The 22,630-nt window shown below is 57.5% G+C and overlaps 1 protein-coding gene and 1 long non-coding RNA gene across 5 annotated transcripts; both read left to right on the top strand.

Moving 5' to 3' along the window:
• Positions 1–483: 483 nt before the first annotated feature.
• On the top strand, positions 484–5,762 carry LOC119239838 (uncharacterized). Of its 3 annotated transcripts, XR_008551000.1 has the most exons (4): positions 3,444–3,612; positions 4,528–4,677; positions 4,823–4,973; positions 5,098–5,762. It is a non-coding gene; the product is annotated as an uncharacterized LOC119239838 (long non-coding RNA). The 3 variants fall into 3 exon arrangements; XR_005124012.2 differs by lacking the exons at positions 3,444–3,612; positions 4,528–4,677 and adding an exon at positions 484–527; XR_005124010.2 differs by lacking the exon at positions 4,528–4,677.
• A 447-nt stretch (positions 5,763–6,209) lies between these two features.
• On the top strand, positions 6,210–20,414 carry LMNB2 (lamin B2). 2 transcript variants are annotated; one of them, XM_037505019.2, is made up of 12 exons: positions 6,210–6,485; positions 12,764–12,900; positions 14,568–14,724; positions 14,966–15,091; positions 17,217–17,387; positions 17,466–17,591; positions 17,909–18,129; positions 18,420–18,708; positions 18,779–18,886; positions 19,287–19,406; positions 19,595–19,708; positions 20,315–20,414. In XM_037505019.2, exons 1-12 carry the CDS (start codon positions 6,210–6,212, stop codon positions 20,354–20,356), a joined length of 1,887 nt encoding a protein of 628 aa, XP_037360916.1. In that variant the 3' UTR covers positions 20,357–20,414. The 2 variants fall into 2 exon arrangements, with proteins under 2 accessions (XP_037360916.1, XP_054549019.1); XM_054693044.1 differs by lacking the exons at positions 6,210–6,485; positions 12,764–12,900; positions 14,568–14,724; positions 14,966–15,091 and adding an exon at positions 15,106–15,996.
• The last annotated feature ends 2,216 nt before the right edge of the window (positions 20,415–22,630 follow it).

The raw sequence follows: 22,630 nt of genomic DNA, 5'->3' as shown, positions 1-22,630 counted from the left end.
ACGTTCCCATCCCCCACGCTTCTCCTGTCCCCTCTTATGCCTTAGCACTCAGCACCATGTAGCTCACCAGACATTCCACCTATTCATCTGAATGACTATGACCCCCACTACAGAGCAGGAATCTTCGTCTGTCCTGCTCACAGGCTATTTCCAGCACATAGCAGGATCTCAATAAACATGGCTGGTTGAATGACAGAAGGAGTCCCCAGATGGCGGGGTCTTAGCATTATGTGAAAAGATAAATTAAAAAAAAAACCAAAATGATGAAGTTTGATTTTCACAAGTATGTGATGAGTGTGTGTCCAAGACTAACTAATTCATAAACTAACAAAAGAAACAGTGATTTACCCAGACTGATCCACCTGTCTCTGCTCCGTGGGCCTCCTCCAGGTCTCCTGATCTCCCTCCTTCCTCTCCCTGTGCTCTCCAGCTTCTCCTCCCTGCTCAGCTCCACCCTCCCTTGGTGGGACAGGGGACCTGGGACCTCCACTTTTCCTGGGACAACCCTGTCATGGGGGGACAGTCAGGTAAGTGCAGCACTGACCCAGGCCAGGTCACTATTTTCCCTCATCTGGGCTGGCCAGGTAACCAGCAGCCGTGTACAGCCACTGCGCCCTGGCGATGTGGCTGCTATTACTGAGGAACTGAATTTGTTTTTTAAAGATTTATTTATTTATTTATTTATTTATTTATTTTTAAAATAGAGGCATGTTATTTATTTATTTTGTTTGTTTGCTTGTTTGTTTGTTTATACATGCACTGGGTACAGTCAGAAGCGCGGGAGGGTGAGAGAATTCACCAGAGCCAGAGCAGGGAGCAGAGCAGGCAGAAGGACCGGAGTACACTGCTGAGGGGAGCAGCGGGTGGCAGGAGAGGTCTGCGCGCCATGCGGGACCCTCCTCCGGTGGCCGGGGAGCAGCCGGGGATCGAACCAGCGCTGCAGAGGCTGCGGGCAGCTTCGCAACCCAGCGCTCAACAGCTGCACCACCGGGGAGGCCCCAAGATTTATTTTTATACAAGAACTGGGGAATAGGCCAGAGGCGTGGGAGGGTGAGAGGATTCACCAGAGACAGAGCGGGGAGCAGAACAGCAGACAGACTAAAAGCACTGCTGAGGGGAGCAGTGGGCGCGACAGGAGAGGTCTGCCGTGCCATGTGGGTTTCTCCCTGGCTGGCCAGAAATCAAACCCACACTGCAGAGGCTGCGGACAGCTTCACAGCACTGAGTTCAACCCGCTGCACCACCGGGGAGGCCCAAGGAACTGAATTTTAAATTTAATTTTAATTTATTATAATCCGTAAACAAGCCAGATCTGGTCCCAAGACGACCTTCCTGTGTCTATGCTGGTGCCTCTCTCTTTTTCCTTTCTCCTTTTCCTAATAAACCTGTCCTTTAAAAATGTACTAATGGGGGCCTCCCCCGTGGCGCAGCGGTTGAGCGCTGGGTTGCGAAGCCGCCCGTAGCTTCTGCCGTGCTGGTTCGATCCCCAGCTGCTCCCCGGCCACCGGAGGAGGGTCCCACATGGCGCGCAGACCTCTCCTGCCGCCCGCTGCTCCCCTCAGCAGTGTACTTCGGTCCTTCTGCCTGCTCTGCTCCCCGCTCTGGTGAGTTCTCTCACCCTCCCGCGCCTCTGACTGTACCCAGTGCTTGTATGTATGTATGCATGTATCAATCAGTCAATCAATCAATCAATAAATAAATCTTTAAAAAAAATGTACTAATGGGCCTCCCCAGTGGTGCAAGGGGTTAAGTCTCAGCACTATGAAGCATGAGTTCGGTCCCCAGCCAGGGAGCTGACACCCATGGCGCAGTAGACCAGTCTTGCCCGCTGCTCCCCTCAGCAGTGTACTTCAGTCAGTCTGCCTGTTCTGTTCCCCGCTCTGTCTCTGGTGAATCCTCTCACCTCCCCCCACACACACCCCTCCGGCCTGTGCCCCAGCTCTTCTATGCATAAATAAATCTTAAAAAAAAAATAAAAGTACTAGAAAATATGAAGTAACTCACATTTATTTCTCTCTCTCTCTCTCTCTCTTTTTTTTTTTAAAGATTTATTTATTTATTTATACAAGCACGGGGTACAGTCAGAAGCGCGGGAGGGTGAGAGAATTCACCAGAGCCAGAGCAGGGAGCAGAGCAGGCAGAAGGACCGAAGTACACTGCTGAGGGGAGCAGCGGGCGGCAGGAGAGGTCTGCGCGCCATGTGGGACCATCTTCTGGTGGCCGGGGAGCAGCCGGGGATTGAACCGGGGCCGCAGAGGCCGCGGGCAGCTTCGCAACCCAGCGCTCAACCACTGCGCCACCGGGGAGGCCCTATTTCTCTCTCTTTTTTGAGAGTATTCTTTTTTAAATTGACCTATAACTTACACAACATTGTATGAGTTAAAGTGTTGATTCGATACAGCTACATACTGCAATATGATTACCACTGTAGTTACACCTCTATCAGGTCACAGAATTAGCTATTTGTGTATGGAGGACATTCTGAAGAAGACATTCAAACAGAAGGACATTCTGTTTCTATTGGGAATTGTTCTATACCGGAGTCTAAGGAAGCTTTCCCCCCCCATTTTTAAAATATAAAACATATAAAATTTACATGTGCAGTTAAAGAATAGACATTTACAACCACTGGGCTTACAACACAGTTGGCTTCAACCACCTGTTGAAGTCCCTTCCGTGTGCACATCCCCACGTGCTTACCATTTCTACTCTCCCAACAGAACCACAATGCTGACCATGTCTCCCACTTTTCCTTTTAATTGTATCACATTGGGCGAATCCCAAATAACAATCAGCTAGTTTATTTTGGTTTTGAATTTTGTAAAAATGGCAGTATACTGTAGGTATTTACTGACACTGTTTTCTTTGCATGGGCTTATCCGGAGGCCATTATGTGAATGGGTGTCACTTAGGTGTGCTCCTTTTCACTGCTGTATAATATTCCACAGTGTGAATCTATACAAAAACACCAGTCTATTGTAATTGATGCATATTTTTTTAATTTTTTAAAAGATTTATTTATTTATGCATACAAGAACTGGGGTACAGGCCAGAGATATGGAGGGTGAGAGGATTCACCAGAGACAGAGTGGGAAACAGAACGGGCAGACTTAAGAATCCAAGAAGATTCTTAAGAGTAGGGATCTTTGGATCAGGGGCGCAGCCCCAGTGCCCTGAGCAGGGGAGCTGCCTAATCAGCTTTTGATTGCCACTATCCCACTGGTTGACAGGGGCCCGGTACGCCAGGACCCTATGTGCCTCCCAAATTTCAGTGTTCCAGGCCCAGGTTCCCAACAATCCTGTATTCCAGGCTTAGCCTCCAGCCTCGGAATCTGGGTGACCGAATCCTATCCCCTCATTCAGACTTCAGAATCTGAGCTCTGCGTATTCAGGTTCTGGAATCCCCTTCCCCCTCCCCCCCATTCTAAGTTCCAGAACTTCCCCTCGCCGGCCCCCATCCCATTCAGGCTCCGGAATCCCGGACCCAGATCCAGACTCCCAGCCCCCCAAGATCCCAGGATGTGGGACTCCGTCCGCCTGCCCCTGCTCCCCCAGCCAACGCCCCCACTCCAGGCTCCGGAATGCGACCCAGGCTGGGAGCCAGCAGAAACCGTTAGTCTGAGATTTTGAAAAATCTGGCGCTAAACTCGGGCGTGGAACGGGGGTGGCGGCGCAGGGTGGGGTGGGAACCCGGCGGGTCTGGGCCATGCTGGGCGCAAGGACTTCTCGCCCACAGCGGGACCCTCCTGCTCTTAAAGCAGACGCAACTGGCCATTAACTTTCCAGCACCCTGGGGTCAGAGGGTCCTAGATTCGACGCCTGGGCGCAGGGAGAGGGGTTTCTGGAAACCCTTTCTGGACTCCCGCGGCGCCTCAACGTGCCGTCTGGAAACGAGCGCGGAGCCCTCGACGGGACCCCGCTTTGCCTGCGCCCAGACCTCGAGCTCTCGGAGCGCCCGCCCGCGAGCGCCGGGAGGGGGGCGGGGGGGCGGGGGCGCCCCAGCTGTCACCACCTGGGAAGCTCAGCGCCAAAATTTAAAAATTGCCAACGCCTCCAAACCGAGCGCGGGGATCCGGAGCTCCGCGTCCCACCCACGGGAAGTGCAAGGCTTTCTGGGACTTGGAGTCCAGCCCCCGGGGGTCCGGCACCCGGGAGGGGGTTCCGGGCGCTCTGATTCCCCGCCCAGCTCTGAGAAATCAGGGCCAGAAAGTAGGGTCAAGACTCCACTTGACAGAGGGGAAGACCCAGAGCCAGGTCTACTTGTCAGGTGGGGAGCAGCACTTCTGCCAGGGAACAGCACAGGCAAAAAGTCTGGGAGGCGGATGGGACATCTGAGCGCCCAAAGGGGCAGTGCAGTGAATCGGGGGCACCCACAGGGATCAGGTGGCCTGGCGATGGTCCGCGAGGGCTTTGATGAGGTAGGGGTTGCAGCTAAATCTGGGGGCCTCCCTGGTGGCGCAAGGGGTTATGTCTCAGCCCTATCAAGCTATCGCCAGCCACTGCAGCACAAGTTTCATCCCCTGTCAGGGAGAAGCCCACATGGCGCAGCAGACCTCTCCTGTCTCCCTGCTGCTCCCCTCAGCAGTGTATTGCAGTAGATCCACCTGTTCTGCTCCCCACTCTGTCTCTGGTGAATCCTCTCACCTCTCCACACCTCTTCCCAACCTCCCAGCTCTGGTATGCATAAATAAAATAAAAATAAATCTTCAAATCTGGGGGGGGTGGAAGGTAGAAGAGGTGCACCATGCCACCCCAAACCTCTATCCTTTTCCTCCTCTGGTGCTGCCTCCTGTAGTATCACTTACTCATATTTTGCTTTTAGTCCCCTTGTGTATTGCCAGCTGTCTTTTATGTTGGATATTTCGACCAGTATGAGAGCCTGAAAACAGCCCAGGACACATGGTCACTTTTAGAAGATCAAAGGGACTCTGGACTATCTGGGGTCTAAGGGGGAGGACCCCAGCTTCTGATAAGTGAGTAATATTAGCAATTAGTATCAGGTGTTCCAGACAGGTGACTACAAGTGGATCCCATCCATGGGGGTCAGTTCTCAGAGGCTGTGTAAGGAGTCACAATCTCCATTTGCCATTTGCTGAGGTTCTTGGAGGAAGCTGTTTGAGCCAAGTATCCCAAGGGGGGCACAAAGGGAGGAGAGGTTCTCCAGGCAGAAATAACACCTGGTGAGTTACAAGGCGAAAGGAAACAAGGGATTCTCAACTGGGGGCGATCCTCCCTCCCACCCCCCAGGTAAATTATAGCCATATCGGAAGACATTTTCCATTGTCTGGATTGGAGGCAGGTGCTGATGCTACTGGCATCAAGCGTGCGGATGTGGGATTGAGGGGGGTGGGGGAGAGCCATGCCCTGCCTACTGCTTAACACCCTGTGACCAGATCCCCTAGACTAAAAATTCGGAATAAGTGAAATTAAACTCTAAGCCTTGTACCCTCTCTTCCCTACACCGTCCTCCTGATGAACTATTAACTGGTACGAACTGCATTCGAGGGGCATCATCGGAAACAAACATCTACTGATTGCTGAGAAAACACCCTACTGGGAAAGTTAACCCCCCCCTCCTGCTGTCTAGACCGCCTGCACCTCCTCCTCGGACCTGGAAATGAGAAGCCCCACACTTCCCTCACATTCCTTCTCCCCTTGCATTGTGTAATCACTGAGCTCCTGCCATTCCAGGAGCTAGATTTTTGGGGGGTGCCTATCCTGCTGACTCCCTTGATGGCCATTTCCAATAAACTCTTTTGTGTAAGGACATACTCCTGGTGCAGTTTGTTTTACTGGGTGCGAGCAAAAGGCCCAGTGATGTCGTTTACACCTTGGGAGAAATCCAGCTCTATAAATTTTCCTGTTCTGGACATTCCATGTAAGTGAAATCACACACTCTATGTGGCTTGTTGGGTCAACATGTTTTTGAGGTTCCTTCACCACCTTTATTTCTAATAAGGGGGGGAAGGAGGCGACACGGCTGGGGGAAGCAGCCCGGTGTCACAGAGTGGCTGAGTTGTTCTGACGCCAGGCGGTTGGGCCGGCGATGCTGCACCTCCCTGGAGCCGAGCAACGTAGAGTGGCGAAGGGGCGGGGACTACAACTCCCGGGGTGCCCCGCGCGGCCCGCCGGACTACAAGTTCCAGGCAGCCCCGCGGCGGCAGGCGCGGGCGGGCGGCGGCGCCATCTTGAACGGCGGCGCGGATTGAATGAGCCCGCCGAGCGGCCGCCGTCCGGAGCCGCGCAGGCCTCGAGCTGCAGCCGCCGCCGCCGCCGCTGCCATGGCCACGCCGCTGCCCGGCCGCGCGGGCGGGCCCGCCACGCCGCTGTCGCCCACGCGCCTGTCGCGGCTGCAGGAGAAGGAAGAGCTCCGCGAGCTCAATGACCGCCTGGCGCACTACATCGACCGGGTCCGCGCGCTCGAGCTCGAGAACGATCGGCTGCTGCTCAAGATCTCCGAGCACGAGGAGGTGACCACGCGCGAGGTAGGCGGCGGCCGGGGGGCTGGGGCCCGGCCGCGGGAACGAGCCGGGGTGGCCCCCCGGGGTCCCCGGGGTGTGCGGGGCCCGCGGCGAGGGGTTCGCGCTGGGCGGGCCCTGTCCCCTGAGGAGCCCCGGGGCGTTGCGGGCCCTGAGAGAGGGGTGCACGCTCGGGCGGGCCCCGACCACCGAGGGATCCCCACGGGGCTTGGGGTCCCCTCTTGAGGGGGTGGTTGAGGCGTGAGGGTCTACCGAGAGGCTCTCCACGGGTTTCAGGGCTCCCCGGCCGGGAGAAAGGGCCGATTGGAACCCTGAGTGAAGGCTGGGGGCGCTGTCCACTGTGGGGTTCCCAGGAGTTTGGGGTGTTTCCTTGTCTAAAGGTGGGGGCTGCATCAAGCCCGCAACCGTTAAAGGGTCCTCAGGGGACTCTGGAGTGAGGGGTGCATCTTGCACACCGGGGCTGTACCATAGTTTGGGGTTTTCCCTGCGAGAGGCGGCTGGTGCGCCCCGCCCACCGAGGGATCCCGGGAGATCTCGGCGGTCCTGAGCGTCCTCGAGGGATTTCAGAGGTGCCCTTAAGCCGAGATGCAGACTGGGCGGGCCCCTTGCTCAGAGGGATCCCCAGTGTATCTTGGGGCCCATAAACCCCCGATGGCGATGGGACAACCGTGCTCATCAAGGGGTCCGAGGAAGTTAGGGGGCCCCGAGTTTGGGGTGCATACTGAAGCTTGCCTGCTCCTCTGATCTGGGGCTGACAGGAATTGTGAGGAATTCTCTGGGGATGGGTTTGGGTGTGGGAGTGGTGGGGAGAAAGTTGTGGGGGGATGGTTCTCTGGCTGGGTGTCTGGGAATCTCAGTCTCTGGAAAGAGGAGGGTCTTACAGGGTCTCTGGGGTGCCAGTTTTCTGGAATTTTGTACAAGTCGCATGATGAGTCCTGAGGAGTTTGGGGACAGGGGGTGGGGAGTAGGCATTAGGCTCTGGGCTATCTGGCCCTGGGCAGGGGGTGGGGGAGTCCCAGGGAAGGGGAGATTTTGGAAGGCCTTGGGGTGGACCTTGGGCCATGTTGGCTGGTGGGTGGGAGCCTTGTAGCCCCACCTAGGGGGGGTGACCTGAGGTCTTGTGGATCCAACAGAAGTCTGGGATATGGGGTGGGCGGAGGACTTCCCTTCAGACACAGGAGAGGGTGGATGCGCCCCACCGGCCTAGGAGAGGGGAGGGCCAGTGTCTGGGGGTCCCTGGTAGGGACCTAAGTATACCCATGCTCTTTTCTCTTTCTGGGGATCTCCAGATCCAGAGACATGCCCTCTGGGGAGGAGAGAAGGGGAGTACCCCCCACATGTGAGTGGGGTACCCCTGTGGGCCACAGGAGTCGGGTGCTGACCCACGGTAGCTGTGTGAACGTGGGTAAGTGCTGGGGTGGTGTCACCCTCCTTCTGTGCCGTCTCGGGCAGCTCTGGGTCTCTGCCTCCTCTGTGAAGTGGAAGTCGTTGTAGCTGGCCGGCCCCTGTGGGCTTGCTTGCGGGGCCAGGATAGTCTTGCTTTTGTTCGAATCCAGGATGAGCTCTGAGGGTTCTCTTCAGCAGGGGCCAGGACTGGCCAGCTGAGAGAGTGGACTTGGGTGTTCGGGCAGGAGGTCGACCTGGTCAGCGGCCCGGCCACGATTGGCAGGGGAGTGACACTCTGCGTTCCAGCTGCGTGGCCGTGGAAGTTTGTTTTGTCATCTGTGCCGTGGGGCTGGAATGGCCCACCCAGAGCAGAGCAGGGCCACCTTGTCTGGCTCCTGGTCATACATGGGCCTCCCTTGGGCCACCTGCAAATGGGGTAAACCTCCACTGCAACCTTTGGGGGTGCTGGGTCCCATGGGCCCCCGGAGCAGACGCCGGGAGCCCCAGGCACTGAGCTCCCTCTGTGTGGGCTGCAGGGTTGTTTCTCTCCCAGCTAGGGCTTGTTGGTCAGCTGGGCTAACTCGTGGGGGTACTTGCCCCACTTGGCTGCCACCCAACCATGACTGTCCCTGGGTGTGTTCAGAGTGGGAGCTGGGGGGATCCGGGCTGCTTGGGCGGGTGGGGTGAGAAATGCTGTCCTAACGTTCGGTGGGGAGAGAGGACCTGGAGCAGTGGATGAGGCTGTTTTGGGGGACTGGCATGGAGATGACCTTAGGCCACCCAGGGGCCCAGACTTGACGGGCAGGCAAGGTGGGTCTCAGGCCGGAGTGGGTGGTGTGGGAGGGGCTGGGCGGTGGCCTGCTAGAGGGACATGGGTGTCCTGTGCCCTTTGTACTGCAGCTTCTCACCTGCGGAATCTGCCCTGGGGGCAATGTCTGGGGACAAATGGGGTGTTAGGCTGGGTGGGTATTATGAGTGGGGGCGAGGGATGCTGCTTAGCACCCCACGGTGCCCAGGACGGCCTCCCACAGAGTGATGGGGACCCTGAATGCCATTAGTGCCAAGGTTGAGGAACCCTTTGAAGGTGCCACTTAAAAATAGTATAAAGGTGGGCCTCCCCTGGTGGCGCAGTGGTTGAGCGCTGGGCTGTGAAGCTGCCCGCAGCCTCTGTAGCGCCTGTTCGATCCCCGCCCACTGGTGAGGGTCCCACATGGCGTGCAGACCTCTCCTGCCGCCCGCTGCTCCCCTCAGCAGTGTATTTCATCATTCTGCCTGTTCTGTTCCCCGCTCTGGCTCTGGTGAATCCTCTCACTTTCCTGTACTTCTGACTGTACCCAGTGCTTGTATAAATAAATAAAATAAATCTTTAAAAAAAAAAAAAAAAAGGGCCACACACTGGCAGTCCATCCAAGACTTCCGGGACACCAGGTAAAAGGCAAGTTTGCTCCACTGGTCCCCCATCCCCCGTGAGGTCGGTGGTGTCGGCCTTTCCCATCCACATGCCCCGCCCCCACTTACAAGGATGCCATTGGTACCCCTTGGCAGGGCGGTCAGTGCCGCCGTGCAGGTGTCACTGTGGGGGTGGCTTTGGGAAAGCAGCAGGGTGGGAGCTGGCCAGATTTCCTTTTGAGAAAGATCATGGGTGCGGGCAGGAGAGTCGGGAGGAGGGGAGGTATCTCCGGGGAACACCCCCCCCCACACACACACACCAGGAGTTAAGTCCTCCAGGAGAGAATCTTGGTTTTGCTTTCTTTCCCTCCCGGCCCAAGCGCCCTGTTGCTGCTGGGGCAGGGGGCTCCCCAGGTGCCGCAGGGAGGAGGGACTAGACCAGGAACTTGTGGGTGAGGGTGAGCTGTGCTTCTCAGCCCAGGGTGATTTTATGATTTTGGGGATGCAGCCAAGTCCTCACCTGCTGCATCCTCCTCCGCCACCCTCCCCCCAAAGAAAAGGCTCCCCCTGCCAAGGCCAACACGTGTTGACACTTGTTGGGCTCCCGTGCCTGGCCCTCGCAGGTCGCCATGAAGACAGTCCCAGCCTCCCTGTGGCGGTGTGAGTGAGGGCACAGGTGCCGGGCAGCTGGGCCTGCCGGGACACCACCTGTTCCGTGGTCTGAAAGAGCCTTTGTGCGGGTCTGCTGCCTGTGTCCTGCCGTAGCCCAGGGTCAGCGCATGTGTTCTGGAGAGGGCTGGTGTCCGCGGGCCTGCCCGTCCCTAGTGGTGAGGGACCATCGAACTCCTGACTCCTCCATGGGCTGGGTGTTGGGACAGCTGCCAGTGATGCCTGATTTGTATGCACTGGAACTGGAATTTCCTAGAATTTTCCCGTGTCACAAAATACCTTTTTCTTTTTCCTTAATTCTCCCTCTGTCCTCTGGCTGTTTAAAAGCATAAAAGCCATTCTGGACGGGGGCAGGACAAGCATAGGGCAGAGGGCTGGAGTTTGGACTGTGGAGCTGAGTCTGTGGAACTGACTATAGAGAATTGCCTCTTCAGATAAACACACGAGTGTGCATGCACAGAGGAGCCCAACCTTGAGCTCCAGCCCAGACACCTGTGGTGGCCAGGCAGGTGGCCCTTGAGCCAGCCAGTGTCCAGGTCTGGGCAGAGCCTAATGGGGACCCCAAATTTCAGTCGTGGAGACATGAACCCAGTGGTGTTACTTGGCCTTAGTTTTTATTTTTATTTATTTTTTAAAAGATTTTCAGTTATGTAAGAGCTGGGGCACAGGCCAGAGGCAGGGGAGGCTGAGATAATTCACCAGAGACGGATCAGGGAGCAGAACAGGCAGATTGTCTGAAATATGCTGCTGAGGGGAGCAGCAGGCGAGACAGGAGAGGTCTGCCACGCCATGTGGGTATCTCCCTGGCCGGGCGGGAATTGAACCTACGCTGCAGAGGCTACGGACAGCTTCACAGCTCTGTGCTCAACCCGCTGCGCCGAGGCCTGGCTTTAGTTTTTAGACCAGTTTTAGAGAGGCTTGGCGGTCTACGGTGTCCCGTGAGCATCTTTACCAGTGTGGACACGCCCTTGTAAGCTTACACAGACCTTATTCCGGTTCCTCAGTTTCCCAGATGTTGCTTACTCGCGTTGCCTGGGCATTGGGCAGGGGGTGGGGGCAGGAGCTCTGGACAATGTCCTGTTCACTGTTGACCGTATCCGGCTGGGGTGATGGGATGAATAATATTTTAGTGGAATCTTTTAAAAATACAAATTTACACACAAAAAATCTGCAGGGGCTGAAATATCAAAGGTTTCCAAACAGTGTCGGGATTACTGAGCTCCCTTCGGCCCTGTCCAATGTAGCACCGACCTGGCCTGGGTCCCTTGGTGGGTCAATCCATCCCGGGCCCTCTTGCCAGAGACGGTGCCCCAGGATGTGTGCGGCTTGGGGAGGCGGGGAGGCAGGGCAGGAGAGCCTGTCTGGGCTTTCTGTCAGGCTTCTAGACCCTCCCTTGGACTTAGTGGAAGGCGAGATGGTAGGAAAGAGAGCAAAGACATGTGCGTGAACAGAGGCACCCAGCTATCTTGGGAGTATGGAGCTGGCTTGCTGCTTTAGGGTTTATTCCAGAAGTCAGTCCCCAGAAAGTGGACATGGACGGTGTGGCCTGAGGTGACCACCTCTGAGGGTGGGCCCTTCCTGTGCCTCCCAGGGGAAGGATCGAAGGGGCCACTAGGATGCAGGAGGAGGTTTGTTTTTTGTCTGTTCCCCATCCCCCCACCACTGTGTGCCCCCATTTCTGAATTGCCCCAGACCTTGACGGGAAGGCAGTTGACTCTTACGCGCCTTGGTTCCCCACCTGGAGTGGGGCTGGAGCCCACATCTCACTAGCCTGTGGGATGAATGACTGAGAGCACCTGGATTGGGGTGGGACAGCCACGGTATGGGGGGCTGGTAGCCTCTGACCATTGGACCCCACCTTGTCCAGATTGACATGGTGCGTTCTGATTTTAACCCTCAAATGTCCCACATCCAGGCGTGACCCCTTTGGCCAGGCAAACCTGATTAGTTGTTCACCCCACCAAATGGCATCTTCTTAGCGGTTGTCCATCTGTGCACCTCTTTAAAGTTCACAGTCAGTGGCTTTAGTATATTCACAGACACATGGACATTCACAGAACATTCCATCACCCCGGAAAGAACCCCCGTCCCCACTGGTGGTCACTCCCATCCCCACCTCGACCCCTGGCACTGCGCACCCTCTGTCTGTGGACGCGCCTGTTCTGGACATTTCACACTGTGTTGTTGAAGGTCCCTCCGTGTGGTAGTGTGTGTTGAGCGTTTACTTCTTTCTGTGGCCGAGTCATGCTCCACCATGTATGAGTGGACACGTGTGTTCTACCTTGTGGCTGTTGTGTTCGTGCTGTGAACATGTGTGTGCAGTTTGGTGTAACATGGGTTCATTTTCCTGGTAGACACCTAGGAGTGGAATTGCTGGTGTCCAACACCCCTGCCAGCTGGGTGTGGACGTGCTGGTTTCTCCACGTCCTGGCTGCCACTTGTTGGTCTTTTTGCTCCCAGCCACCCTAGCGGGCGAGGTAGCATCTTACCGTCCTGGTTTGGCCCCAAATATTTGGTTCCAGACACATGTGAGTGGCCCCGTGTGCCTAAACGTGGGGGTGGGGCGGGGCCAGAAGGCTGGTGACAATGAGTTGTATGTACACTTGTTCTCTGGGTGGGGGAGAAGGAACATGGACCGGTCAGGCAGGCTGGGTGGCCCCAGAATTTGGGGCCCCAGAATTTGTGCTGGTCAGGGAGCTGCTGGGGGTGTGTTGGTTTTGCTGATTTTCTCCGACCTGGTGAGCTGGCTGTAGGGCCGTGTCTGGAGCAGGCAGTCTGGGCCCACCTGCCGCCTGCCTCGGGTAGGGAAGGGGCTTCACCTGGGCCTTGCTGTCCCCCAGGTGAGTGGCATCAAGACGCTGTATGAGTCGGAGCTAGCCGATGCCCGCAGGGTGCTGGACGAGACGGCCCGAGAACGTGCCCGGCTACAGATCGAAATAGGGAAGCTGAGAGCTGATCTCGACGAGACCAACAAAAGGTGGGCTGCAGCTGGGGGGCATGTGCAGGGTGGGGACCTTCACCCTCTGTGTGGCAGGGACCACCTGGCCTTCAGGGCCTGTGTCCATCTAAGTGGGGTTTGGACAAATGTTTCATGGCGCGAATCCCCCATAGAAGCGTCACACAGAATAGTGCGTGCTCGGTACCCTTCCCCTTTCCTGGAAACCACGGGTCCTTTCACTGATTTTACCTTCTCCAGAATGTGCTGTTGTTGGATTCCTAGCGTGTAGCCTTCATGCCTCCCGTGGCGCAGAGCAGAGCGCCAGGTAGACCCCCAGTCAGCCGGCCTTTGATAAAGCACACAGGCCACCTGCACATTTCAGAAGCAGCCGGCAGACTATAGATCATCCCGTTCACTCGTAACAGATTTGAACTACAAAAGAATGCAAGCTTCTTGGAGAAGATTAAAGGAATTCCAAAATCAAAGAGAAAAACAAATCTCCATGAGCCTCACAGTCGCTGTGGACTGTTTCTTTACCACCCAAACGTAGAGTTGTTGAGTTTTCCACATTTCCTGACCCTTGGGTGGTGGGTGAGCAATGCTGTCCTGACTGGTCCAGCTGCCCAGGCTTGAACTCCCCCCCACCCCACCCCGTCCCCTGCCCCGTGCTCTTCTCCCAGGAGAATGGCCGGGGCTCCCTCCCGAGCTTTGCGTTCCAGGGCCACCCTGCAGGAGTACCTGTGCCCTGCTCGGGGTCCTGCCCCCGCATGGCCCCTTCTCTGCTTCTGCATCTGTCATTCTGACACAGCCCCTGCTATCTGCGCCCGAGAGAGTTCTTCACAAGGCAGGGGTGCTTGCAGTGTGTGTGGTGGGAAGATGCCTTCTCCACAAAGCTGGCAGCCAAGGAACAAGTCCAGTGTCCCCAAGCCCCTGCAAATTTCCTCCAGGAATGTGGGGCTTAGCCCCCTCCCCCTGGGAGTGGAACTGCCAGCATTGTGCGGCTTCAGCTCAAGAACCTGGGCTCCTGGGACACCGGGCCCTTCCTGGAGGCCACTGCCACACAGAACAGGGTCCTGAGGGCTGCTGGTAACACCACCAGCCTTGTGACTCGAGTGACTGGACCTTGCGCACTACGCCCCCCCTTCACAGGAACAGGACAACCCCCCCCCCCAGTGTATCTCAACTCAGGCTCCCCTGCCCCCAGGGAGAGTGGCAGTATCTGGGGACATCTCTGGTGTCACTGGGGTGCTCCTGGTATTGAATGGGTGGGGCCTGTGATGCTTCTCAACCTCCCGTAGTACCTGTAGTGTCTCCCCTTACATGAGGTTTTTTTTTTTTTTTTTTTTTTTAAGATTTATTTATTTATTTATGCAAGCACTGGGTACAGTCAGAAGTGCGGGAGGGTGAGAGAATTCACCAGAGTCAGAGTGGGGAGCAGAACAGGCAGACTGATGAAACACACTGCTGAGGGGAGCAGCGAGCGGCAGGAGAGGTCTGTGCGCCATGTGGGACCATCGCCGGCGGCCAGGGATCGAACCGGTGCTGTAGAGGCTGCGGGCAGCTTCGCAACCCAGCGCTCAACCGCTGCGCTACCAGGGGAGGCCCCCCTACATGGAGTTTTGAACCCACAGCCCAGGCCTCATTACCGAGGGGAGCTGCCTGCACTTGAGGGCCACTCCCCACTAACTTCCGCTTTTGACTTCCAGCTCCAAGAAGAGGGAGGGAGAACTCACTGTGGCCCAGGGCCGTGTGAAGGACCTGGAGTCCCTGTTCCACCGGAGCGAGGCAGAGCTGGCCGCCGCACTCAGTGACAAGCGCAGCCTGGAGAACGAGGTGGCTGAGCTCCGGGCCCAGCTGGCCAAGGTAGGAAGTGGGCCTCGGTGGGGACGAGCTCTGTGGTGACGGGCACGTGCAGCTGCAGGGCTGGGGCGGCTGAGGGGGTTCTGGCAGGTATGAGCTGCCTGGGGTTCAGTGTCTGACCCGCAGGCCCCATATGTAGTGGACACCCCTCTTTGGAGTTTGTCTATTCAAGGGGCTCCCGTGGCCCCGAGGAGCCACAGGGGTCCAGCAGAAGGTTGTCCTCTCAGCCTGTCCTGCCTCCTAGGCAGAGGATGGCCATGCAGTGGCCAAGAAGCAGCTGGAGAAGGAGACGCTGATGCGCGTGGACCTGGAGAACCGCTGTCAGAGCCTGCAGGAGGAGCTGGACTTCCGAAAGAGCGTCTTTGAGGAGGTGAGCCCATGTGGTCCACCTCCAGCCTGGATAGGCCCGCGTGCCTGGGGCGGCTGTCACAAGTCACACACGCAGGGACCTTCAGCAACAGGGCTCTGTCCTCTCCCAGCTCTGGGGCTGGTAGTCCAAAGTCAGAGTGTTGCAGGGGCTGCTGGCCCTTCAGCGCTGGGAGCCCCGGGCATCCTGGGTGCATGGCTACATCATCCGGTCTCTGCCGACACGCTGGTGTCCTCCCTCTCTCCTCTCTCCTGCCTCTTACAAGGACACTTCACGTGGGGTTCAGGGCCCACCCCAGTCATCCAGGCAGCTCTCATCTCCAGACCCTTCAGATCTGTGAAGTCCCTGTTTTCAACAGTTCCACTCAGGGTTAGGATGTAGGCACACCTTTGGGGGGGGGCGGGGCACCATTCATCCCACTACAGATGTCCCTGTCAAAAAGAGGGGTCCAGATGGACCCCCCCATCTCTGGCTTGTGGTTCCTCCCACATCATCACAGAGCCCATTGTGTTGTCAGGGCCCAGAGCGGAACCCTGGGGGTCCCCCAGTCCCTGCAGCCACTGCCCGGGAGCCTGCGAGCAGGAAGGATGCCCATGCGACTGAGGAGCGCCCTTGTGCTCCAGCCGGTCCCCTCCCGGGCCTCGGGGGCTGCACGGGGAGCCCAGAGGGAAGCTGGAGGGAAGGCCAGGAGTGCTGAGATGGGAGCTGAGTCCACACCTGTAAAGGCATCCATGGGAGAACGTGTCAGGGGACCCTTGAAGGAGCCTGTGAGGGGGATTGTGGAGGGAACTGTGCAGAGACCCCGGAGGGGGCCTCTGAGGTGGACTTTGAGGAGCTTTCGGCGAGAATCGGTAAAGAGAACCACAAGGAGGCCCTGGCAGAGAGCTGTGGGGGACACCATGAAGAAGGTGGGTGTTCTGGTGGTGGGGCTTGGCAGGGCCCCCCCCCCCGCCCCCAGGGCCATGAGGTTCACCAGTTTTTTGTTTTTACAAACCCCTGCCATGGCAACACATGACCAGGCCCGGGGCCTTGGCACTTGCTCTCCTAGAGCCCCAGGTCTGTCCAAGAGCAGTGACAGCTGAGCTGGTCCACTGGCACCTGCTGACAAGGGGGCAGGGGCATGGGTGGGCCAGGCCTCCAGGGCCGGTTTAACCAGGTGTCACTGTCGCAGCCCACGCTGTGTCCCAGAGCTGGTTTCTGCTGCCCTTGAGTCTTGCAGGCCCTGGGCACCTGGGGTGGACTTTGACATATGTGTTCCCGTGCCGTATGAGTGAGTTAGAGTGAGTTTAGAGTGAGTTAATATATTCACAGCCCTCACTCACTCTGCGTACCGCCGCATTCAGAGCATTATCCGAAAAGAAACCTTGTTCCTATTAGCATTCTGGGTTTTTTCCCCTATCTCAGTTTTTCATAAGTGAGATTAAAAACTAACTATTTAAAAGCATACAGTTTTGGGCCTCCCCTGGTGGCGCAGCGGTTGAGCGCTGGGTTGCGAGGCTGCCCGCAGCCTCTGCAGTGCCTGTTCGTTCCCCGGCCACCAGCGAGGGTCCCATAAATAAAATAAAATAAAATAAAATCTTTAAAAAAAAATAAATAAAAGCATACAGTTTTATGGCACTTAGTACATTAATAAGGTTGTGCAACCACCACCTCTGTCCAATTCCCAAACATTCTATCACCCGAAGAAATTCTGTTCCTAGCAGTAGTCACTCCTGTCACAGTCTCCCCAGCACACTACCATGGGCTGAAGTGCAGTCTGTGGCTGTGCCTGTTCTGAACATCCCACGTCAGTGGACTCACCGTGTGGACCAAGCAGCCTTTTCATGGCTGTGTAATATACCACACTATGTGGATAGACACGTTTTATTTTTCCCTTCATTTGCTGGGGGACCTTTGACCTGTGTCCACTCTAGTGGTTGTGAGTTGTACAAATATCAGTCAATAATTGTGATGGGGTAAGTAGAGTCCCAGAGGTCATCGTTTGGAGGATTTTGAGTCCTGGTTTGGGCCTTGTGCTTGGGTGAAGAACACTGGTGGCCAGGACAGGGCTCAGTCACCCTGGCTCCCCACACTCGCCTGCTGCTGCCTCGGGTAGCCCTGCTGAGCAAGTCACTGTGACCGTCGACAGGAGGTGCGGGAGACGCGGCGGCGGCACGAGCGTCGCCTGGTGGAGGTGGACAGCAGCCGGCAGCAGGAGTATGACTTCAAGATGGCGCAGGCCCTGGAAGAGCTGCGTGGCCAGCACGACGAGCAAGTGCGGCTCTACAAGTTGGAACTGGAACAGACCTACCAGACCAAGGTGTGGCTCGGGCAGGTGGGACATTGGGTGGCCTCCTCCCTGGCACTGGCCCCTCACCATCCACCTATCTCTTCTCAGTTGGACCACGCCAAGCTGAGCTCTGACCAGAACGACAAAGCGGCCAGTGCTGCCCGGGAGGAACTGAAGGAAGCCCACATGCGGCTTGAGTCCCTTAGCTACCAGCTCTCTGGGCTCCAGAAGCAGGTGACTCATGAGGGCCCTGGAGACCCCTGGGCCCTGTGGCCCAGTGGGGGTGGTGGGCTGCCTCTGCCTCTGGCGCCCAGTGGTGCCCTGCGGTGTCTTGTCCCCTGTGCTCGTAGTGGAGCACTTTGGCCGCTGCCACCTGGCTGCTGAACCCCTGGCTGTCTCAGGCCTGGTCCCTGGCCCCCGCCCAGGTACCCCTCCCCTTGCTGTCATATGTGTGCAGTCCTAGGAAACAGGAAAGAGGCCCCAGTCCGGGGGCTTTTCTCTGGGCCCAGCCTGAGCTGAGCTGACCTGGCCAACCTCCCCTCGCCTCCCAGGCCAGTGCCGCGGAGGACCGGATCCGAGAGTTAGAGGAGGCCATGGCTGGGGAGCGGGACAAATTCCGAAAGATGCTGGACGCCAAGGAGAGGGAGATGACCGAGATGCGGGACGTGATGCAGCAGCAGCTGGCTGAGTACCAGGAGCTGCTGGACGTCAAGCTGGCCCTGGACATGGAGATCAATGCGTACCGCAAGCTCCTGGAGGGCGAGGAGGAGAGGTGGGTCTTGGGGGAGCCCCCTCCCCAGAGGGGTGAGGAGGCGCGGCGAGGTGAGGGAACAAGAGTGGTGGTGGGTAGGGAGGGGTGAGAAAGGAACCTGGGGGGAGTAGGGGTGACGCCAGAAGAAGAGGTGTGGAGAGGAGGGGCAGGGTGAGGGCCAGGCCCGGCAGGACTGCTGCTGTCTGTGGACCCTGCGCTGCCCCGCCCACCTGTCCTGGGCCCGCTTTCCCAGTCAGGGCTTGGCCAGCCGGCTCTGGGCTCCTGTCAACAGCTGCCCTCTCCTCCGACAGGCTGAAACTGTCCCCCAGTCCCTCATCTCGGGTGACCATCTCTCGGGCCACTTCAAGCAGCAGCGGCAGCAGCGTGTCCACAGCTGGGCGCTCGGGCCGTGGCAAGCGAAAGCGGCTGGAGGCAGAGGAGCCCCCAGGCACGGGCTCCAGTGGCATCGGCTCCGGCAGCAGCACCAGCACCAGCAGCAGCTTCCACCTGGCCCAGCAGGCCTCGGCGTCAGGCAGTGTCAGCATCGAGGACATCGACCTGGAGGGCAAGTTTGTGCAGCTCAAGAACAACTCAGACAAGGTGAGACCCAGCAAGGGAGGCCCTGGGGGGCCATCTAGAGCTGTGCGTCAGGCGTCTGTCTCCCTGCCAGGATCAGTCCCTCGGTAACTGGAAGATCAAGAGGCAGCTGGTGGAAGGGGAGGAGATCGCCTACAAGTTCACGCCCAAGTATGTGCTGCGGGCTGGCCAGACCGTCACGGTAGGTGGCAGCTGAAAGGCAGGTTGGCCCCCGTGGGAGGGTGGGGTGGTGGTCTGTGGCCCAGCTCTGAGAGCAGCCACCTGCCGTCTGGTCACGGTGACCAGTGTGGCAGTGGCGGGGTCCCACGGTGGAGGTGGATCCGGGCCATCTGAACAGGTGGGCATTGAGTAAAGGTGGTGTGCCCACGGACCCAAGAGCCAGGGGCTTCAGATCCCATCTTGGCCCGCTTGCTGAGAGCTCTTGGCCACTGCGCACCTCCGTCTCTCCATAGCCCGAGATCGTCATCCCTGGGCAGGACCCAGTAGGGCCAGAAGGGTTGAGTGCCCGGGCATCGAGGGAGATTGTGTGGTACTTGCCCCTGGACCCAGAGCCATTGCTGAAGGCCCTTCTTTGTCCCCAGGTGTGGGCGGCTGGTGCAGGGGTGGCTCACAGCCCCCCCTCAACACTCGTGTGGAAGAGCCAGAACAGCTGGGGCATGGGCGAGAGCTTCCGGACCATCCTGGTCAATGCCGATGGGGAGGTGGGTACCTGGGCTCGGATGGGTGGGAGCTCTGGGGTGAGCTTCAGCCAGCAGGGCCAACAAATGCAGCCCCGGCCTGGCCCTGGGATGAGCCTGTGGCCGGTGACGGCGGACTGGGGCCCTGCCCTCACTGCACTGCGGTGGCTGCGTGGCTGCCACCCGAGCGTCCGGGGCTTGTGTCTCCACAGGAAGTGGCCATGAGAACCGTGAAGCAGACCGCCATGGCTCGGGAGACGGAGAACGGGGAGGAGGGGGAAGAGGAGGAAGCTGAATTCGGGGAGGAAGATCTTTTCCATCAACAGGTAGCCGCCCGGGGCTGCACATGCACGCACACGTGTGTGCACATGCTCTTGTACGCCATGTTTGTGCTGCAACGAGACACAGAGCTGGCCCTGAGTGGTTCTTGGCCTCACCCAGGCCTTCCACCCCCACCACAGGGCCCCCAGGTGGAAGCCAGAGGTGGGCAGGGGCGGCTGTCCCTGCCTCTGGTTCTTGTCCCTAGTGTGGCCCTCAGGGTCGCTGGCCCGAGGTCCCCGGGAGCGGGGGACGGGAGGCAGGTTCCATCTTGAGGTGGCGCTGGCACGCCCTGGAGGCTCTCCTCACCATTCCGACCTCACATTTCCTCCACTGTGAGTTCCCCGCGACCGGCGGGAGACACAGAGCCTGGGAACCACCCCGTTGGTAGAGGGTCATGAGACGACCGGAGTCTGAAACAAAGTTGTGATGTGGTGTGTGGCTCAGGGCAGAGGTGAGGGCGACACGGAATGTTCTGGGGCAGGGACGGTTGAGCCTGAAACCACTGGCCCTGAGCTTCAGCCCCTCCCTGCTCAAGGGTGGTGGGTATCGCCAGCGACCTGCCTACTCAGTGGGCACACACCCTCACCTGACTGCGCCATCCTTCCTTCCAGGGGGACCCCAGGACCACCTCTCGAGGCTGCCGCGTGATGTGAATGGAATTTCCTCATCACACGTCTTTACCCAGAGCCACTGAAAACTATTTTTATATCATTGGCTTTGTTTAGTCCTTGATATATTTCTAGAAAATTTTTAAGCAAACCGCCAGGAGGCGGGGGTGGGTCTGTTACTCTACTTGTGGTGGACGCGGACTCTCCATCACCACTGTCAAGACTGTTTTTTGGTGCCCATTTCACCATTTGGTTGAATTCAAGACCCAGGAACTTGATGGCCACGGAGGTGGGAGGGCCTGGCTGGGCTCTGCGGCCGACCTCCGCCCTCCCCCACCACAGGCACCACGCCAGTCCCGAGCCCCCAGGTGACACCGTGAGTGAAACTGTAATGGTTGTTTCTGTCAGCTTTTTTCAAAACCAAATTTAGAATCTGGTTCCAACCTGGTGGCAGGCAGGGGCATCCCCGTGGAATTTTGGTGGCTCACCCAACCGTAAACCAGAAATTTACGTAATTTTACGTACAACATGAATCCGTTTGGAATGATCCCCTGGGAGTCAGGGATTTTTACGGTCTTGTTTGCCACAATTCCTGCTCTGCCCATGCGCCATGACGCTCTGGGCTGGGCCGCACCCTCCGCAGGTCATTTCTCCAGCCGCAGGAACCGCGGGGCCTGAGAGGCGGCGGCCTGGGCAGCGGACAGGTCCATGCTAAGACGTCGCCCAGGTAAATGTCGCGAGGACAAGTCTGATACCCTTAGAAGCACCTGCCTCCAGTTTCAGAACAGCAGTCCACGGGCAGCCACTCCAGGTCCTCCCAGCAGGAGGAAAGTGACTGACTTCCGGGAGAGCCCTCCGGCTCCCTGTTTTCCAACTCTGTGCCTTGTGCATGGGGCTGAGCGACCTCCCCATTGTCTATATATACTCCCATGCATATATCCATATTGTAGCTTTCATCTGTAGGTTTCTTGCTGAAATTATGTTTCTCAGACAGACATGCCAGCGCCATCATCCTATAGGATGGCTCTAGGCCTTACAGCCCAGCTCTGGCCGCCTGACATCCCCGTTTGCATTAGCTTACCGTTTACACCTCCTTCCACACAGATACACAGAAGTTATTTTTTTAATGGATATTTATTTTTTTACATTGGTCAGTATGCAGATTGCCGGATCCCATGTCAGGGTTCACACCAGGGCCACCAGGACAGTCCCGAGGGGCGGTATGGGGGTGGGGGGGTGCCTATCTCTGAACCCCCACGTGGCAAACTTCCTTCAGAAAGTGCAGCTCGAGTCTTAAAGATGCAATACTGAGCCTTGGAGGTGTGCTGTCTCCCAGATAGCTCGAGCAAGTTCTGGCCTTCTGTGGGTCACCCTGGGCCAGGAACAGCACACCTGCTTTCCTGCCCCCCGTGTCCAAATGTCCGCCTCTCCCTGGGAAATGGTGAGGAGTCAGATCTGAGCCCCAGGTCACGAAAGTGCCGATGGCCAACAAACGCTGCTGCCACTGCATGTAGGATCTGCCTGCAGCCCTTTGCTTTAAGTTCTGGGTTCTTTCCTGACCTGAGTTGTTTTTCTCCTAGAGGGAAATGCTCTACCAAAGTAACTCCTCCCAGAAGGGTAGACACACCACCTTTCTGGTGAGCACCCTGAGTGTTGCCAGCTCTGGTGAAGCGCCATTACCCCCATGTGTGGCCCTTTCAGGGATGTGCTTTTTGTGGCTACCTGCTGTCTCCCTTTAAGCCTGGCATAGTAGGACCCATGTGGACTGCGTAGGGTCTGGAGAGCAGATGCCAAGGCACTGGGAAAGGTGGGTCTTGGTGACCCCAGAGACCTGGAAAGTCTGCACTGATTTCAGCCACATCCTTCAAATTATTTTTGGGACTCTGGAGGATCAAAGTTGTGTCTGGAATCGGGGGGTCTAGGATTTGCTGAAGAAGTTTTGCAGGCTGAGCTTGTGGACCCACGAAGGGAGCGGGACCCACCCTCCCCCAAGACCCTGAGGTCCCCAAGGTCCCCAGATGCATGGATAGTGGGTGCCTCTGGCAGATGATGGTTCTCACCTCAAAACTGGTTCTCCTACTGGCCCTCATCCGTGTTGGCCTGGCCGAGGTCTTGGGTGGAGCTGGGAAGTGGGCCAGGCACCGGGGTGCCCTTGACTGGGGGGGGGCAGGGGAGCTGGACTGGGGAGCCCGTTGGCAACGGCCGTTGGTAATGAAGTATTTGGGAACATAGAGTAGAATTCATTGTTGAAATGACTGTGGTCTGGGAAAGTTCGCACTTGTCCTTAAATATGCTTAACTTTATGCCACTTAAAGTAAT

The sequence above is a fragment of the Talpa occidentalis genome, unplaced genomic scaffold, assembly GCF_014898055.3.
Source record: "Talpa occidentalis isolate TD23 unplaced genomic scaffold, MPIMG_talOcc4v2.1 talOcc4.12, whole genome shotgun sequence".
NCBI classification, from domain to species: domain Eukaryota; kingdom Metazoa; phylum Chordata; class Mammalia; order Eulipotyphla; family Talpidae; genus Talpa; species Talpa occidentalis.
The sequence above is the reverse complement of the archived record's forward strand: the minus strand, read 5'-3'. Positions and strand labels throughout refer to the sequence as shown.